At 40.9% G+C, this 20552-nt stretch overlaps 1 protein-coding gene across 4 annotated transcripts; it reads left to right on the forward strand.

Annotated features, from left to right (window-relative positions):
• The first annotated feature begins 45 nt into the window (after positions 1 to 45).
• Positions 46 to 19740, forward strand: LOC138966288 (protein phosphatase 1 regulatory subunit 42-like). 4 transcript variants are annotated; one of them, XM_070338449.1, is made up of 10 exons: positions 46 to 111; positions 1071 to 1360; positions 1694 to 1863; positions 2460 to 2598; positions 3056 to 3290; positions 3716 to 3847; positions 9099 to 9203; positions 9443 to 9539; positions 13591 to 13616; positions 16699 to 16835. In XM_070338449.1, exons 2-9 carry the CDS (start codon positions 1226 to 1228, stop codon positions 13613 to 13615), a joined length of 1038 nt encoding a protein of 345 aa, XP_070194550.1. In that variant the 5' UTR covers positions 46 to 111; positions 1071 to 1225; the 3' UTR covers position 13616; positions 16699 to 16835. The 4 variants fall into 4 exon arrangements, with proteins under 4 accessions (XP_070194550.1, XP_070194549.1, XP_070194548.1 ...); XM_070338448.1 differs by lacking the exon at positions 13591 to 13616 and adding an exon at positions 10736 to 10770 and having other exon boundaries at positions 16699 to 16771; XM_070338447.1 differs by lacking the exon at positions 13591 to 13616 and adding an exon at positions 10679 to 10770 and having other exon boundaries at positions 16699 to 16752.
• Positions 19741 to 20552: the final 812 nt, after the last annotated feature.

Genomic DNA, 20552 nt, shown 5'->3' on the forward strand with positions numbered 1-20552 from the left:
TGGATTCAAAACACAAAATGCACTTTATCTAAGCTGGAGTAACTATTTGTTTGGCGGATGCGTTCGTGCTAGTCCAAAGTCTCCCACACGTGAAAGCGAGGAAACCGCAAGGTAAGACTGACCACTATTTATTTTATGTTTTGAAGTAACAGCAAAACAATACTTCAGTTGCAAGGAAAAATATACTTGCCGTTAATTGTGCAGTTTAATGCAGACCAATCTGTCCTGCAGTGCTGCAAGCCTAGTATCAAGTTTGCTTAGATAGCCACACAAAATGTTCCCAGATTTGAAATAAAATCAGTTCAGACTGACAGCATAAGACGTAGCCGTATCATTAAAACATAAATTTGAAATAAACTTAGCACTGTTACAGAAATAGTGATCTCCAGTGTGCACGACACACATGCCGTTATTGGGGAAACACGCTCTCTCTCTCTCTCTCTCTCTCTCTCTCTCTCTCTCTCTCTCTCTCTCTCTCTCTCTCTCTCTCTCTCTCTCTCTCTCTCTCTCTCTCTCCCTCTCTCTCTCCCTCTCTCTCTCTCTCTCTCTCTCTCTCTTCTCTCTCTCTCTCTCTCTCTCTCTCTCTCTCTCTCTCTCTCTCTCTCTCTCTCTCTCTCTCTCTCACACACGCACACACACACACATATATTATGTGAATATGAGCAGCCTTCATTACTGACAGTTGTAGGGTCTTCTGGTGAAATTGTTATCAGTGCTTTTCTATTTCTTCATGAATATTTATAGACTTGTGTTGCTTATCCTTTAGACTCCATCAGCTTACAACGTGACATTTTGTATGCTACATGTATTATAAGAGGAAGGAAGAGGTATAGGACCTTCACTTTTTTCTACACCAAGCTTCAATGGGAAAAACTCAGGTTATTTAATAAGATAAGATAAGAAAACTTTAATGTCCTTTTTCATTTTGCACAAACATGCAAATGTTTCTTTTGGCACCACATCGCATTTCTTACAGCACAAAGACACGATCAAAAAAGCTTATTTCACAGCATTTGATCATGACAGTTCAGTGATACCTTAAAAATGTCATGCAATTGATTTATGTGCAGCATCAAGATGTAACAAGATAGACAACAAATACAGGAGATTGACAGAATGATACCTGTTTCACCTGACCAAGGAGTGTTAACCAAAAGACTCAGTTAGGAACTTACTTATTTATTTGAATAACTGGACACTCAAGGCAAATCACTTCAACGTCAAGATGGTTCTACTTACAGCAGAGCTGATTGCCCGAGGTCACTCAGGCTACTTAAAAAAGAAGAAGGAGGAGTCTGCTCAACATTTCGTCAAACGTCTGACACATCTTTATCTTGAAAACAAGAATATTACAGATGTGGTAAGTGAGCGCATTGAGTTGTAAATGGTTTTCACTTTTTTGTGTCACATTCTCTCTAACAGATCAGTATCACAAATTATCTTGAAACTCGTTCTTGTTAAAGGAGCTATAGCTTTGACTAGGCTTGTGATCAAGAAATTTGTGAAGTAGAATGTTGTCTTGTAAGATAATGCTCAATACACTACCTGAGATAAATTCATGGCTAAGTTCAACAGCAAATAATTTTGTTCAATAATTTAACAATGTATTTTTGTTAAATTTGTAATCCATGAACTGTTGCAGTTCTTTATACTCTTTGTGCCAAATTTTCATAAAACTTGTTTAACTGTTCAGGGAGAGGATCTATCGTTATGCCGAAACCTTGTGGTGCTATATCTCTACGACAACCAGTTGACAGATGTTCCCTGCTTGAACTTCAACTGCAATCTCACACACCTCTATCTTCAGAACAACGAAATCACCAAAATCACGAACCTCGCTGCTCTCACAAAGCTGTCTAAATTGTGAGTAGAACTAGAAGTGTTACAGCTTTCTGTTTTGTGATAGATGTACGTTTTCCTTTTCATAATATTTTCACCAATTTACGGAGTTAACGTACACAAAATCAGTGAAATAACATTATCTTTCTTGAAGGGGTTAGCAATAATGCTCACCAACAAAGTGGGCAGTACGCAGAAGAATGAGACAGAAGACTGCATACATATTTCTAAGACAACTTTTGCAAGACAACCCAAATACCCAGCATGCTTCCCCCGAAATATAGAGTGCTGTCCCTTCTGCGCCGAGCGGCTGCCTTTCAGGGCTCTCTCATATATCGTACTGTGCGCCTTGAATCGCCTTGTGGTGAGATATGTGCGCGATATAAATTCTCATATTAATTCGTATTAATATGCACTGCTAATGCCTTCCTAAAAACAAAACAAAATGCATAGGAAGCAGCTATGCGATTGAGTCGAAATGGAAGCATGTTCTTACCCCATGTAAAAGCCCCGACAGATCTGTGTAGGTTAAACATGATCATTTACAAGGTACGGGAGGTATCTTGAAGAGGAACTATTTGATACTGATGGCATTCTGTCATGTCTGTCACTTTCTACAGGTACTTGGGGGGCAACCACATCACTGTGATAGAAGGCTTGGAGAAGCTGGAACAGTTGCAGGAGCTGCATGTGGAAAACCAGCGTCTGCCACCAGGAGAGCAGCTTCTCTTCGACCCTCGCTCCCTGCAAAGTCTTTCTGTGAGTTCAACAGTTCATGCTTTTGTCGTTTGCTGGTGTGAAATTGGTAACATAAGAACTACTGTGTTGATGCAGAATAGAGTTAATTATGGTGTATTCACTAAGCGGAAGAGAGAAGAGGACTCTGTTTAGTCTGAAATCTCTGAGTGACTTGTTTTTTTAAATAACTGCTGTGTGGGTGGGTGTGTCTGTGTGTGGCTGTAGCTCTGTGGGTGGGTGTGGCTCTAGCTCTGTGAGTGGGTGTGGTTGTGTGTCGCTGTGGCTGTAGCTCTGTGGGTGTGTGTGGCTGTGGCTGTAGCTCTGTGGGTGTGGGTGTTTGTGTGCATGTAGTGTCACTGATATGATAACGACAGTCAGCTGATATGTATGTGGCTATGTGTGTGTGTTTGTGTGTGTGTGTGTGTGCGTGCAGTGCCGCTGATATGATAAAGGTATGTGTGTGTGTGTTTATCTGCAGGGTCATCTTGAGGTGCTAAACATTTCCGGCAACAATTTGGAATCACTGGTAGATTTGGAGATTCTGCGAAGCCTGACCCAGCTGTTTGCTGCCGACAATCAGCTGAACGACATGAAAGAACTATCATATATGTTGGCGGCCTGGCCTCGTTTATGGCGACTGGAGCTCGTTGGCAATCCCCTGTGTCACAAGGCAAAGTACAAAGACAGGACCATCGTCATGTGCCGACAGTTAGGTGTGTTGGTATGGAGTTGTTTGGGTATCAGGTTCTGTCACTCTGGGTTAGTCCTGTGTGAGTGTGTGTGGTGTTTGTGTGCGTGTGTGTGTGTGTTTCACAAGGCCAGGTACCAAGACAGGGCCATGTGTGTGTGTGTGTGTGTGTGAAAATGGATGTGTTTTTGTAGGGCAATATGTGTGCTATATATGTGTACTTGTTTCTTTCATGCAACTAATGAGTTTAGAGGTTGTATGCCCATGACACCCATTAGGAAACGCTTTCTGTCAAACTTGATATACAAAAGACTAAGGGGCATTCACCGTACAGAAATTAAGATTACAAGTACAACTTGTGCGTACACTGGAAATTGAATTTTTCACAAGTAAACTTCTACGAGTATGACTTGCTTTCGATCTATCTTACCGTTCTGTTCTTTTTATCAGGCATGTTGGATGGAAAGGAGATCAACGACACAACACGACAGTTTCTGCGCAATTGGCACGCAACACGGGAATCAAACAAGAAGAAACAAGAACATAGCAGGCAGACATCCTTCATTGCAGAGAGTGCTGGAAGTAAGTGTGTGTGTGTGTGTGTGTGTGTGTGTGTGTGTGTGTATATGTGTGTGTGTGCACACTTGTGTGTGTGTGTGTGTGTACCCTAAATGGGAAGACTTGTTTTCTGTGTGTATGTATCAGTGTGTGTGTGTGTGTATGTATGTATGTATCAGTGAGTTTGTGTGGTGTTCAGAGCATTCAAGATTCTCACTGAGCCTGAGCCAACCAAATGGTCTTCATTTTACTCTGTTCTTTTCTTATACAGTGGACCCCCCTTTTATGACCTCCACCAATCTGACAAAATCAGGTCTTAACAAGTCTCGTGAAGCGATATAAAAACATTTACTCAAGCTGTCGGCATCAGATTAACACAAAAAAAACAGTCATGTTATCATTCCTTTCCAAGCGTTGACATGCGGTGGTCGTGTGCTGTATTCGCTCGAGCTTTTTAGCTCACGGTCTCCTGTTTTCTTAGCAGAGACTGCTCACCTTGCTCTATATATATATATATATGTATGGTTTCTGTAAAAAAGAAAGGCGGTTTTATATCGCTGTAAAGGGAATGATAACATGGCGTCGCTTTATGCGCACGCACACGGGAGTGCCCCGGTCACGTGGCCCTTCTAAAGGGTCAAGGCCGTTCTTTTTTAAGGGGGCTTCCCCTTGTTACCAAGGTGATGCGATCAAGCGTCCTAGCACTAAACTAAGGTAAATTGCTATATGTGAGTTGGTAAGTATATTAATCAAATGAAAATTTATTACTAAAATTTTTGATTGTCCATTAAAATGTTACATAAAAATGGAAAATTTTCTTCAGCACACCCTGCCTGCCTGTAAATGATTATAACAACAATTGGACACAAGGACAACACACATAAAACATAAATTCACGTATGTAATAACAAGCACACCTGAAGATTATGAATAGAAAGTCTAAGATAACAGGGACTTTAAAGGCATATGTACGCGCTCCCGTGTTTACAAAGTGTAGTTTGCCCATAATCGATGTCAAACGCACCATAAGACCATGTAATGACGATATGTCGCCATGCGCGGACCATATACATGCATTACAGCTTGTTCTAGCCTCTGAAAAAGTGAGGATGTCAACAAAGACGCGGAGTTATTTCCCTTGCGTCAACGTTCCCTCTGTTGGCAAATCTATAAATAGGACGATCTAGATCAAAATAAAAATTCAAATATCTCAACATTTAAGGGGTCCTAGACCACAATATCTTGCAGGGAACTTAACCCTTATAGCGCCAGATTACTCTGCCTTTGTTTCAGTGCCATTGGCTGGGTTTATTCCAGACTCAGCATGTCTGAGGTTGGGTGGTGTGGAGAAATGCTTTCTAGCATCCCCATTCTTATCTGTTTCTACTAATGTTATATATCATTGGAAAGAGGAGACTCTGCTCTACAAGTTGATGTGCATGTTTGTATAAAAACTGGATTCTGCATTTAGTAAACAACGGAAAATAAACAAAATATTGTAAACAAACAACAAAATGAAAACAGGACTCACTTTTCTTGAATTGTATTCTAATTCAGCAAAAAACACAATATGCATGATAAGAACACATCTTGATGAAGGGAACAACACAACACACTGTGACAGTCATTGAGTCCTTTTTTTTCTCACTGTTTTGTCCTCATGAATCAGCAGGTAAGTCCAGGTAAGTTTTTCCACACCAGTTGTGAAAATGTTCTCCACATATGACCCACAATAAAGTTGTACACACATTATGTCCTTACATTTTAGCACACACAATGCACAAATTGTTTTCAGTCATAATCAGTGTCAAGTGTCACCAAATTCCAGGTATAGCACAGGTAAGTCTGCCAGGTAAGATGATGACAGACTATCACTTACTCCTGAGGAGCTTCCTGAGCATCTTTCCACTCCAGATACTTCTTTTGATAGTCTGTGAAAGAGTGGTAGATCTTGAAACAGGGAGTGACACAAAGAGTTTGACTGCAGGTGTCACACTGGTAGGTAGACTCCCTGCCACACCTCTTCCTCTTCTGTCCCGGCTGAACTCTGCTCCTCTCTGCTGGCTCACAAACTACACACGCCCTAGCAATCCTGTCTTTCCTCCCGGTTCCCACAATTTTCTCTGGCATGTGGCCCCTTGTCTGAAGTCTGATGATGTTGTCCGCAGATGGCCGTCCAGCTCTTTTCCGTCCATTCATGCCAGGTACGTCCTCAGGTCAGACAGATTTTATCATGCTCTGAACAAGTTTCTTCCGGAACTGTCGGTGTAACAACGGGGGTTGATCTCTAGTGCAGTCTTTGTACATCAAGTAAGAGTTCAATACTGACAAACTGATGACATGGAAAATTACACGCTTCCACCACTTCAATGTACGAAAGTTGAAAGTCGCGTAGCTGACCATTTGATCACTACGATCAACGCCGCCCATGTGGGAGTTGTAGTTTACGACCACTTCTGGCTTTGTGATTGGAGTGTTGGTTCTTGGATCAGTTTTGCCGGTCGGTTTTTGGGCTGATGTGTCCACTGTTGATAGGAGATGTACTACTTTCCTGTCGTTGTATTTCATCAACATCATGTTGGCATTGTGCACTGTTGATAGGAGATGTACTACTTTCCTGTCGTTGTATTTCATCAACATCATGTTGGCATTGTGCACTGTAAAGGTCTCCCCCTTCTCCTTCATTTTCTTGTCCTTGACAACCTGGGGGACACCTTTTCTGTTGGCACGAAGTGTCCCCGAAGCCCCCACACCCGAAAGCCACAAATCCCAATACAATATGGGACTGCTGTAGTAATTGTCCATGTACAAAACATATCCTTGCCCAAAATACCCCCCCAACATATGCATAACAAGATCATAGGTTGCTCCATTCGTTGACACAGGTGTGGTTGATTTACCTGTGTACAGCTTGAACTTCACACAATAGCCGTTGGTTGCGTCACACACCATGTAGGCTTTGATCCCATACTTTTTTGGTTTGTCAGGGTTGTAGACTCTAAAGGAAAGGTGACCCCTCCATGGCACCATTCCCTCATCAAGTGACAGCTCTCGATGTGGGGTGTACAGGGTGGCGAATCGGGTTATCAGGTTAGTGTAGAGAGTCCCCAGTTTGAAGAGGGGGTTGTGGCCAGGTAGTCCGCGACGAATGATGTTTTGGTTGTTGGCAAGATGAAAAAAACTCATGAGTAAATAAGCTCTGTCGCGGGTCATAATCTTTCTGAAGAAGGGTGTCTCCGTGACTTCGTCTGTTGTCCAGTACTCTGAAAAGTCGAGTTGAACAACCATCCCCATCGCAATAGTCATGGCAACAAACACTTTCATTTCCTGCCATGTCGTCTGCACCCAGGAACGAAATCTCGAGTGCTCCTTCCGCTGGGCAGTGGCGAGATAATTTGCTGCATATCGATTTGTTTCTTCAGCTATCGACTTGTAATCATCCTCAGTGATGAACAAATCAAACATCTCAGCTGGAGTTTTTCTCCTCAGTTCGTCACGATCGACGGTCGGTCCAGGTTCGCCAGTGAATCTGAGTTCCGCAGGTACCCGGTCACCTTCCTCCCAATTATCGGTCGAAAAGTGCATGACACCTTCCTCATCGTTGTCAGGATTGCCAACTAAATCCTCTTCATCAAATCCCATAAACTCTTCGTCGCTGTCATTGTCAAGAAACAGCTCTAGAAACTCTTGATGATCAGGTAGTCTCGCCATTTTAGCGCTCTCTTGTCTCTGGTAAGAACCGCAGAAAACTGTTGGGAAAACGCGGTCTTTTACCTTCTAAACCAATGAAAAAGCGGGTTTCCTGCGATGTGGAGGCCATTTATGTATCCAAGAAGCGGATTGGCTGGCTTGTGGGTCAATATTCAAAGTGGGCATGCTATTTTTAAGTTCGAGAATGACATCACTGGGTTTTCCCGTACCTGTGCGGGAGCCGCACTGACAGAGGAAGGGAAGTAACCCGTACATATGCGGGAGTCGCGCTACCAGGGTTAATTTAGCATGTCTCCAGCTGTTGGTAAAGCAATTAGCGTGTATAGTCATCGAGTACATATGGCTTTAAGCCTTTCGCTTCCGACCGCGCATTTAAGCGCGGTCGGACCCTCACAGCAGTCGGACGCCCTGTTACTCAGGGGAAACAACCGAGAGTCCGCAGTTGCCTCGTTTTCGATAGCCAAGATGTCTGCCTCCATGTGGGTGCTGTTTTGAGTGAATTCGATTGATTTTGACGGATTTTATTGCGTTTTTCTGGACATCTTTGGTTTGATTCTCTAACATGGCGAATCGGCGCTATACTGTTGAGGAAGCTGTTCGTATTTTGATGGATATTCCCGGCAATGGAGATGAAAGTGAAGATGAAAATGTGGTGGGAGGCGAGGGAGACATTGTTCAAAATGAAAGGGAAATTGAAAGTGACGAAAGTGAGAGTGATAATGATGATTTTGTACAACCATCCACGTCGCGTGGAAGGGGGCGTGGCAGAAGGGGACAAGGCAGGGGTGGGAGGGGTGGGACAGGTAGGAAAAGAACCGACACAGTTGATAATTCTCGTCAGGAAGATCCAACATTTCCTCGTGAGTATTCTATATACATAGATGTTTCTTTCCTCTACTGTTGTCCTAACAGTTTTTATGCAATCTCAATTCAACACACCCTATTTTTAGAAATATCGTCAAAAATCTCATATTATGGCTAACCTGTTGCAAAAACAAAAAAAATGAATAAGGCATATCTCAAAACTAAAATCATTCAACTATGCTGACAAAAGGCCAATAAAAATGTCTACATTAGTTTTGACTGGATATTTTTAATATTTACAAGCATAAAATAGCATTTTGTCTATATTTTCACTAATAAACTGAATAAATTGGATTATCCGCCCCTTGCGTAAAACATTGTCTGCCCCTTTTGAGTAATTTGTGGTATTATTGGAATCTCCAATCATATACCTACACATACATATATGTTTCTTTCCCCTACTGTTATCCTAACAGTTTTTATGCACTCTCAAATCAAAACACTCTTTTTTTACCAATATCCTCAAATAGTTCCGGAAGTCAAGGGGTTAAAGGGAGGAAGTCTTAAAAGTAACATGATCTAGGTTGAGTGCATGTCACCAAAGCAAAGGTGAAGCCACTGTCCCAGATGTACACCACTCGCGCCTACATTACTATGAACAGATGGCTTGAGAATGGAGGATTGAATGCTGAATTGCACTTTAAAATTTGCCTTTAACTGTTGCTGTGTGTATAATGCATGTTTCTCTTGATCTGTGCAGGACATGGCAGACAGACAGAGTCCAGTCAGTCAAGGGTCACAGGTCAAGACTTGCCGCCAGTCAACCCCAGGATTGGGCCCAACGTACCAGGTTACCTAATGCCAGGTCTGTAAGGATCTGCGTGCCTGTGTGTGTGAGAGTGTGTGTGTGTTTAGGGTGTGTGTGTGTGGCGTGGGGGTGTGAATCGGGGTTGTGTGTGTTTATGCATGTGTGTGTGGGGGGGGGGGGGTGTGCGTGCATGTGTGTGTATGTGTGTGTGAATGAGCACAGTGTGTTCTCTTTGTGTTTGTTTACCAGCATTTGCCTGAGGATTCTGTTTTCCAAGTACTAGTTTGCTTTTTCAGGCTTACCCCGCAAGGAATTTGTAGAGCTGTTGTCCCGGAACAGTGCTGGCGATTCCAGAAGTTCCTCCAAACCTCTGAGCGGCGCCCTGCGAGCCAAGTAAGAAATACTGCCCCCTCGTCGTGCCGTTTGCTGTTTTTAGGCCAGGCACACACAGACCCTTACGTGGGGGTGTAGTGCACACTACGTAACGTTTCTTTGGATTTTAAATATTTTAATGGGGTGCTAGTGATGAGTTTGAACTGCAGTGATAATGTGATATCGTCTGTCCTTTGTCTAACTGCATGGAAGAGCTCCTATTGAGCAAAGATATGTCTCAGTCTTTACTGGCAGAAGTCAGGTAATCAACCCTAATTTACAGTCTTGTAAAGTTATTTGTGAGGTCGAGAGTGCAGTACCTTGTATTGGGCTAGGGGTGAGGTAGTTTTCAGTAAGGTTTCTGTGAGACTGTAACACGAAAGTACTCAACTACATCATTTTATTCAAACTGCAAATTTCTTCACAGAATAGCTCAGACTTTCACTTTGCCAACACCAATATTCGTTCAACATAAGTGATAATTTGATTGTAGAAAGTGTTTGGTTTGGCCTAGTTTGAGAAGCTTTATATTTCTGATGTGAGGGAAAAGGGGCAAGCCTGCCCTTGGTATTATTGTGTTGGACGTAATTGATACACTTTCAACAGAACAGACTCTTTGTAACTTGCATGCCTGCACGTAGATCAGGAATGTGTTGTACAGAAGCATGCACTAGAAGTCAGTGTGTACATGTCGCTGCTCTAGATGTTGGTGCAAAATGACACAATGGTGCTAGTACATGCATGTACGTTGTGCTGTGAGTAAGTGCCAGTGATGCCATGATAGTGTCTAGCCATAACTTATTATCTTTCTGTGTTTACCACCAGCTGTGAGGGAACATCAAGCTTTAAAGGCAAATTGATGTCCAAAATGTAAATATCATGCGGGCAAGAAAGAATTCTAGAAATCTGACATTTTGCTGTGAAAGTTTAAAAATTCACTGACGTTCCTATTAGCGGAGCTGGCTGTCATACATTTTGTTATAAAGATGTCTCTGTATAGTAGGACACACCGGCATCAAGAAAACGTTGTATTAGTCTTACTGATATGGTGATTTACACAAAATGTCAGATTTCAGAGATTCTTTTTACTAAATGTAAACGTTCATGTCGGTTTAGGTGATCTTTGGTGTCATTTCTCTCCCTCTCTCTCTCAATTGTAGGTTTAGTCCGGTTACTGTGCAGTCCTTTGGAATAAAAAGATGATGTGTTTTCTTCAGCAACCTTTCATTTTCTGGCTGTCAGTAGGTACCAGGTAATACAGGTGTGACAGTTAATTGAATGCAACTCATATCACTGTTGTTCTTTGCTGTTCGTTTTTTTACAGGGTTTGGCAAATGTCTGAAAAGAACAATGAAGTGCTAGGAACACAAAACAATGTGTGAGGGTTTTGCACAACCAATTTCTTAGCACTTCAGAAAATAACAGATTTGTACTAAATGAAAAAGTGAAATTTACCTTCAAAGTCCGAAGTCAAAGAGTTTTATATTTTAGTGACATGAATTACATATATACCGTACTTTCCGGGTCATAAGGCGCGACTTTTTTCCTCGAGTTCGACCCCTGCGTCTTGTATAACGAAGCGCCTAATCCGTGTATGAAATACGAAAAAAATCAAAGAGACCGCTTGAGTACCAGTCAAACAATTTGTGATAATGCATGTTTCAGCCACTAGGTACTGCCCTGCCTTTGATCTGGCCGCACACACAGATTTCCACTCTGTTAAACTCGGTCACTGACCGGTCACTGACCCCGGTGCAGGAAGTGTTTCCTCTCTCAGATATGACAGGGGAACCACCTCTCATGGCAAAAACTGGGTCATTGACCCCTGGGAAGAAGGTCGTGTCTATAAACAAGGCCACCCAGCTATCACAATGCCTTTCATCTGGCCGCACACACAGAGCACACATATTTTCACTCAGTTAAAGTCGGTCACTGACCCCGGTGCAGGAAGTGTTTCCTCTCTCAGATATGACAGGGGAACCACCTCTCATGGCAAAAACTGGGTCATTTTGGTGCGCCCTATCGGGCCCCCTGCGTCCAATGGGTGACTGGATTACAATTTTTTTTTAAAAGAAGGGGGTGCGTCTTGTATAACGAAGCGCCTTGTCACCCGGAAAGTACGGTACAAGTCTATCATACGTTAGAGAGAAGTAAGGTTTGAGGTTTAATTGTTGTGTTTGATTTTTTAAATTCAAAACTGCTGTCAAGATCTTTAATCAAAATATCAACAAAACTTGGATTACTTTATACATTTATGCTCAAGCCAAAACTGGATAGCTGTTGCTGTTTTCTTTAATCTCTCTGCTGTGTATAATATAATTCTGAATTTAAAGCATGTTTTATGCAGAGAGATTCTGAATTTGAAACATGTTTATTTACTGTGTCATTTAGTATTTGCCATTCCCTAAGCATGATCATGCACAGTCCTGTTGAAGCACAGAAAGTTACAGGGTCCACCATGAGATACTTGTACCAGTGTTCCCTTGCGTTGATAAGTTATTGTCTTCCCCCCCTTTCATTTTTTTCCCCACACTTTATTTCTCCAGGATAAATGTTTCAAGGTATTTTTACTTTTATTTGCAAGGAGTGAATTCTATCTTTGCCTCCTGCGTGGATTCTGTTTTCACTGCATGTGGCAATCTTCTTTCTGAGCAAAAACTGTTCCCATGAGTCCTAGGCACTCATTCTGTACAATTCAAGGTCATTGCAGTTCTTGTTACTAGCCTCGCTCTCTCTTTTTTCTTCCAAAGTTTTTTTTTCAGATGCATTCACGTCTAACAAATCTCTGAATTCATTTTTGCTGTCAACTTTAACTGTGGTTCTTTCTGCTCCCAAGCTTCACGCACAGTTCTTCTTCTTTTTCTCGTTCGCTCCTTCTAGACATCCACTCCTGTGGCACGCACAAATGCCGCCGTCAGAGTTCTTCTTGATGCGAGATGTTCTTGGAGCACCACATAATTAAGGGTCTCGATGACTCTCACATTTTGAGTTAATGTCATTTTTTGTTCCACAGATTGCCTGTCATTGACAATAATCGATTTCTGAGTGTTCTGACGCCACGACTTAATTACGACAAGGGCTATCTTTGAAATGGGGGCCTTGCTATGCAGTAAGACATGATGTGTAAAGCATGACATATTTTCACTAGATGTTTTCCGTGAGACTGACTTCTGGTTTGCTTCTTGACTCTATTTAATACGCCTGTGGTTTTTGGCTTTTTGGCAGTGGAAAACGGGCTGCTCTTCATTTTTAATTCCTGTTCATTTATCTCACAAGCACTTCTTTTATGAGCCAAAATTATTGCAGACACACACACATTTTAGTAATTACTTTTTCTGTAAGACAACCAATAGGACTGTATGTGGGAGAGGGGTTATTAGTTTTGATGACATTTTCCCCAAAACTTCATCCTAACACAGAAAACTTATGGGAACCTCTATAAAGGACGTTTATTTCCAACAAATATTTTGACCATTTCATTCTTATTGACTCATATGCAGAGTGCTGGTGACGTGTGGAGTTTTTCTGTGTATATCAAAAGTGTTTTTACCCAGTTGCCGTGGCATTTATACTTACATGCTTTGCATGGAGATGATTTTTTGACATAGAAGTGACTCACTCATCGTGCTCAAGCAGGGAAGTGTGTTTGTGGATACACCGTTTTTGACATGATTGTGTATTACAACAGTTTTTTTCACTTATTTAATCAGATCTCTCTCTCTCTCTCTCTCTCTCTCTCTCTCTCTCTCTCTCTCTCTCTCTCTCTCTCTCTCTCTCTCTCTCTCTCTCTCTCTCTCTCTCTTTATTTTATTTTTATTTTTAGTGGTTGCGCCTGTCTTCTGAGATATTGTCTACACTATACATTTATTAGAATACTCTATGTGTGCATCTCCACATTTTCAGAGTTCAGAAAATGTTATTCTAATCTTAGCTCAGACTGTGAGAAGCCTGTCTGTATGTCGTTTTAGTTCTCTATTTTATTTTATTTTTAATTTGAAGGGGGGGGGGTGGGGTGGGGTGCTGTAAGAGAGGGGTAGCATAAACTGTCATTTGTTCATTGTTTGCTGTGCAGGTCATATACATCAGAATCAGGCTGAGGTCCTTATTGTTTCTTTTCTCCCTCAAATTTAACCTGATGTTCAGTTAGAACAGAGTCCATTATGTTCTTGGCAGTTTAGAAGATGGCTCAACTAGTCTAGAATAGCAGTTAGGCAAAGAAAATGATTTTTGCCCTTCTTATATTTTGCTTGATGACATGTTTTATGATTTTTGTCCCTTTCAGTAATCCTGAATAGAGATGCATAGCAGATTTCAATTTGATGTCATTGTTTTCTGTACCTGTTCAAAGCTTTTCGGTGGTAGAATAAAAAACCCAAGAAAGGTAGGTTGTTGGAACGTTTGTAATTGACAAAACAATACATTTACAGATATTTCGACCCAACGGTCTTTTAAGTGAACAGACAAACAAATATTCACACAAAACTTATCTTGATAGAATCGGTTTACGTCCACTCGTCAGGAAGCCGAGCGAATGAATCATGTCTGTTCACTTAAAAGACCGTTGGGTCGAAATATCTGTGAATGTATTGTTTTGTCAATAACAAACGTTCCAACAACCTACCTTTCTTGTTTTTGGATTCTGAATTTTGAAACGTTGGCAGTCTCTTTGTTTTTGGATTTTTTCGTTGGTAGATTCAGCAGCAAGTGAATGGCATACAGTGGAACTATTTGGCTATTAGTCATGGATGCTGAGAGCAATCTAAAAAAAAGTATTCTTAATGCTGTAATGATAGCCTTTGGAGATCTTAAGCTGTAGATCTAAAGTAGCTTTAGAATGTTTGCAGCAGTTACCTGATCAGGCTTGCAGACATGGACTTCAGGCCAGAGTATTATTGATTTGTTTGCCAAGGATTATTATGTTTCCCTATGTATTAATAGTATTGTTGTAGTCAGTTTTGTCAGGAGATGGTCTAACTTTGTTGAGTTGTACCGGCAGTCAGATTGTTAGAGTGTTCTGCTGATAGTCCCTTCTTCCCCGTTTATTTGTTTACAGTTTTAGGGGAAAGAGGGGTTTTACTGCAGCAGAATAGTTAGCCAACGTTCTTTTTCAATATTCTTTGTTGGTAGTTATGTCTGTCTGTAGACAACAAACTGGAAAATAAAATTCCTGCATTATGCAGAAATGAAACATAAACATGCATGCTAACATAGGAGATTTGTGAAAGCACAAATAAATCAGATGTTTCAAAAGATTTGTTTTCTTTTCCAGTCCTTTGTTTTTATTTATTTTGTTTAACGTTTTAAAGATTTTTTGATTTTTTTTATTGACACAATCAATTCATTCAATCAGCACTCAAGACAAAATACACCATGTACTTTCAGTGGCTTATTAACATAAATTTGCTTTGTTTGTGCCACAGGACTGCTGTGTTTAAGAGTTTTTGAAATATTAAATCTACTCTTTATAAAGAAATATTTTAGAGCATGTGGCTTTTTTTGCATTTTTCTTAGTGCATTGCTGTTTTTTAATCTGCGAACATTATTGTAATCGTGGTTTAGAATGACAACATAGTTGATTTTAGCGAAGGACTATTGTAAAAACTGTCTTCCTGTGTTTCGTCTAAGTGTAAGATTTTAATAAGTTGCAGTTTTGTCCCATCGAGATTGTACATGTAGTTACACATTTTCCTACACCTTTTCTTGACCTTACATTATTTTGGCCCTCCTAGTCAAAATTTCCAAACTCTCAAAGTCTTATTTTCTGGGGGTTTTTCCTTGGGGTATTTAACACAAGCCTCCTGTTTCGTTCCCATTTTTCTTTCACTCAATATTTCACTGAATGTTTTGCGGCAGCTTGAAAGCTGAAAAAATGATTTTTTTAGCCTAAATTACGCCTGAAATTGATATTAAAATAACAGACACACAAAAAAAGGTTTCTATGCAACCTTTGTTTTCTCATGAATAAAAAAAATAGAAAATGTGATGTGCTCAATAGGGAAAATCCATTTTGTGCAAATAAGGTTCACAATTGTTTCTTTTACCAACACTATAGTGCTGACTCAGTTGAAGGGTCTTGGCCAGCCCAGACTTCTTTGTCTCGGTGAAAAATGATTCAGTTTGTTCAGTTTCAATACACTTCAGGTTGACAGATTGACTGAATGCTTTCATATTGTTTCACACAACTTGTTTTCCCTTAGCCTCCTGTTTTGTAGGTTAGGCCTAGGGTCTAGCGTGATTTGACAGTTCTCTAGTTTGATAAGAATTTGTCCACTGTGGGTGTTTTTCTTCCTGCTTTTGGTAATTGGCTATTTTTTGTCCTAAGTCTTAATGACATGTGTAAGGAGAACGTTTTTTACTGTTTAGAATAGCAGAAATGTTATTAACAATGAATATATTGTCTTTTAAAAGCAATAACTATTTATCTAAATAAGGGTGAGTGCTACTGGTATAAACACAAGTTTAGCAGTGTATTTCTCTTTGTAACTTTCCCTTTGAAGGAGAAAATGGCACATTGTTTTAGTTCTAATGGACTGGGTGGCCGAGTGGTAACGCACTTGCGCTCGGAAGCGAGAGGTTGCGAGTTCGACCCTGGGTCAGGGCGTTAGCAATTTTCTCCCCCCTTTCCTAACCTAGGTGGTGGGTTCAAGTGCTAGTCTTTCGGATGAGACGAAAAACCGAGGTCCCTTCGTGTACACTACATTGGGGTGTGCACGTTAAAGATCCCACGATTGACAAAAGGGTCTTTCCTGGCAAAATTGTATAGGCATAGATAAAAAATGTCCACCAAAATACCCGTGTGACTTGGAATAATAGGTCGTGAAAAGTAGGATATGCGCCAAAATGGCTGCGATCTGCTGGTCGATGTGAATGCGTGATGTATTGTGTACAAAATTCCATCTCACACGGCATAAATAGATCCCTGCGCCTTGAGTCCGAGTCTGGAGATACGCGCGCGATATAAGACTTTATATATAACAGTTTAGATAATTCTGTGGAATTACTGATTAAAGTTTTATTGAGGATTTTCTGTAAGGATGGATATTGTATCTAACACTTTTAGAGCTGCAGATTTGTTTAGTACTGAAGTTTTGCATGCAGCAGAAGATGTTCTTGCCTTTTAGTCAGATTGAAATACTTGAATAAAAGCATATTTCTTAACTTATTTTACTTCTATTTCCAGTGCTCCCAATGGCTATGCTGGCTTCAGAAAACAGACCTCTTCAGCTCCCGTTCGTCGGCGTCCGCTCATGAGCATCAGTATCGAACTCTTTGGTGCAATGGACCCACACAGCCACATTGCTCCGTTTTAGCCGACTGGGACTTATTTTTGCGTCCAACTCCCCACTCCCCGACCCCACCCCGACCCCACCCCGACCCCACCCCGCACCCCGCACCCCTTAAAAGTCCTGATCTGTCTTCAAATGCTGCCGTTTCTTTTTCATCTGTTGTATTAATACTACAATTGTCTCTTTGGTCCATCTGCAAAGTAATTGTGAGCTAAAATTGAGTGATTTTACATTTTTATTATTTTATGTGTGAGGTCTGTTGTAAGGAGAATAATTTCAGAAGGATGTAAATCAAGTTCATCTACTATTTTTAGAAGGCTGTTGATCTCTGTTAAAAATGCTAACTATTGATAATAACACAAAGCAGCTTAGCAGTTATCATTCAGACATTCTGCACAAAATGCAAAAACTATTCCATGTGATTTTTTTTTTTTTTTAAAGTCTGAATTGTTCAATCCCACACCCACCCATGCTCTCTCTGTGGTGGAGATCCTTGTTGAACTTTCAGCTGTTGCTGTGTGTTTTTTCTGTCCGTCCCTGATATGCCTGGGGTGTATTATCTGCAGCAAGCTTTGAAGATGCAAGTGTTGTTATGTTCATGTGTAATGGTCAATGTACGCTTGGAGTGATGAGCTTGTGATAATGAATGCGTCAGAAAAGAAGAAGAATTGCTTGAAACAATTAAGGTGTGTACATTTCTCTATTAAAAAAAGAGATATAGATGTATGCATTATTGTATCTGCATAATTAGTTCTTCTTTTGTCGTGAATCAAGGAAAATGTAAAAAGCATGATGAAGTTGACAGAATTAGCAGGTCAACGCTCATTTTCTTTCCAAGCACCTAGCCAATGGAACACACTACCTCTCCCCCTCCGTCAACAACAGTCCCTCGAATCATTCAAATCTGCACTCAAGACATTCCTTTTTTCCAAATAATCCATGCATTCTACACTGCCCACCCCATCCCACCCTGAATAACTGTACATGTTTTAATGGTTGATGGTGTGTGTGTGCTAGTGACTTTAAGTCTCCGTGTGTGTGAATGAGTGTATGTGCGCCTTGAGTCGCCTGTTGGTGAGATATGTGCGCGTTATAAATATTCGTATTATTATTATTATTATTATTAATTATTTGTACTGAGTTTGGTTTCAAGAAATACGTACAAGCCTCTTTCCTTTGAAATATGTGTTCTGCAAATACTTTGTTTGTCTGATGGGGTTTTGCTGGTAAGCAAACAGCTTTACCCCAAGAAAAATACCTGAATGCATATACTATGGGATTCTTTTTTTTCTGACATAATTTCATGTTTGTGTACATTTCAGCCCAGCAAGGAAAACCAACATGTTTTTAAATCTACATCACTCAGTTCTTTTACAGGAGTATTGCTGCCTATAAATGTCTTGATTTTTGATGTACAATGGAAGCCCCTTTTAGACCCCCAATTTAAGATTTTCTTCATTTTAAGATCTTGCTTTTTCTGAGTTTCTGTTCGTAAGGTTTGTAAAGTTGCCTACATTTTAAGAACCCCCCCCCTTTTTTTTAATTCTTGAATTTCTCCAATTTTTGAAGGTTTTAATTTGGGGGTTCCACTGTACTATAAGCTGTGTCATTGGCGGACATGTTGTTTGAAGGGATGAAATGGTTTTGTTGATGGTGGAAATTTTTAATAAAGTATTGCGTTGTTTGAATGGAGGGTATGGTTTCTATTTGCGCAAACATTTTGTCAGTTTGTCACTAAATGAATGTCTCGGCATGATGAGAATATACAGTGGCTTTACTTATATGCTTTGAGTACGTGTATTGCTCATTTGAAGAATGGCATGTTTGTATACCTGCGTTAGGGTATAGCAAGATGCAAAAAAGGAATTATGTTTTTCTGCTCAACAATTTTAAAATTGCTGTGTGTATTTTGTTTATATTTCTTGGACTGGTTTGCATTTGTGTGAAGATGTGAAGGATAAGAAGATTGTCCTATTAAGAGCTCTATATTTATTGGGATTTTCCATATGTAAAAGATGCTGCTTTTTTAAGCAGAAACTGTCATGCTTGAAATTATAAGTATTACACTTGATTCAGCGTGATATCACAACACATGAGATAAACAGATACGATTGTTTACCAGCTAGGATGAAATGTTGGCTACGCAAACAATCCCTTGTGAAGAAATGTTTGCTGTGACTATTATGTATGTAGTTTGAACAGTTGAACCTGTCAGTAAGTAGCACCCAAGGTGCCAACCAGAAGTGCTCATTATAGACAGGTGGTCGCGGGGCGGGGATGTAGCTCAGTCGGTAGCGCGCTGGATTTGTATCCAGTTGGCCGCTGTCAGCGTGAGTTCGTCCCCACGTTTGGCGAGAGATTTATTTCTCAGAGTCAACTTTGTGTACAGATTCTCCTCGGTGTCCGAACACCCCCGTGTGTACACGCAAGCACAAGACCAAGTGCGCACGAAAAAGATCCTGTAATCCATGTCAGAGTTCGGTGGGTTATAGAAACACGAAAATACCCAGCATGCTTCCTCCGAAAGCGGCGTATAGCTGCCTAAATGGCGGGGTAAAAACGGTCATACACGTAAAATTCCACGAGTGCAAACCACGAGTGCACGTGGGAGTTTCAGCTGACGAACGCAGAAGAAGACAGGTGGTCGCTACGGAAAAGTGAAATTTATACAGAAATAAATTGTCAACCGTCCTGGTTCTTTTGAGGTGGTCTCAATGGACAGATAGTTGTAATCAAGAGGTGGTCGCTAGGACAGGTTTCACTGTACCAGATCTTTTCAACAAGGCACACAAAAAGAAGAATCTCTGAGCCATTTTTAAACCTGTCATATTTATGTCTGACGATGTTTTACTGTTTGGAGTGTTTGTAATTTTGTGTGTATCTTGTCTTAAATATGTGTAGGGCATTTGGGTTTTCTGCTTTTCGCATAGATGTAGTATTCACAGCTCTACAGGAAATGAGCATACATGTATCAGATATGCAAATTGTTTGTGAAAGGCAGTAAAAGAAGATTTACTCCAGATACACACGCTGTTGCAGACGTGTGTTAGACAGCCTCATGCCTACTACTATAGAACTGAGTACCCATCAGAGTTATTAGACAAATTGAATGAATCAGGGGAAAGAGTGGTTTGTGTCGAACAGTGTGTTGTATAGGAGGTCACATTTTTTCTCGAATTATCACTGTATATTTTAAGTATCGCTGTCACAATTTGCCATGCTTTTCTTGTTGCTGCATTGCTGATTATGGCCCCGTGTAAACCGCACCAGTATTAAGCTACTACCGGTTTAGCTCCTTGCAATTGTATTTTTAGTGCTGTTATTTAGAACGGTCTTGGGGGGAGGGGTGTGTTGGTAGGTATAACAGTGAATTATACTTACATTGAAAATGGGCTGGGTGGCCGAGTGGTAACGCGCTCGGAAGCGAGAGGTTGCGAGTTCGACCCTGGGTCAGGGCGTTAGCAATTTTTTCCCCCCTTTCCTAACCTAGTTGGTGGGTTCAAGTGCTAGTCTTTCGGATGAGACGAAAAACCGAGGTCCCTTCGTGTACACTACATTGGGATGTGCACGTTAAAGATCCCACGATTGACAAAAATATTCACCTGAGAGACCGGCACGGTTGGCCTAGTGGTAAGGCGTCCGCCCCATGATCGGGAGGTCGTGGGTTCGAACCCCGGCCGGGTCATACCTAAGACTTTAAAATTGGCAATCTAGTGGCTGCTCCGCCTGGCGTCTGGCATTATGGGGT

Source organism: Littorina saxatilis, linkage group LG5 (genome assembly GCF_037325665.1).
Source record: "Littorina saxatilis isolate snail1 linkage group LG5, US_GU_Lsax_2.0, whole genome shotgun sequence".
In the NCBI taxonomy this organism is placed as follows: Eukaryota; Metazoa; Mollusca; class Gastropoda; order Littorinimorpha; family Littorinidae; genus Littorina; species Littorina saxatilis.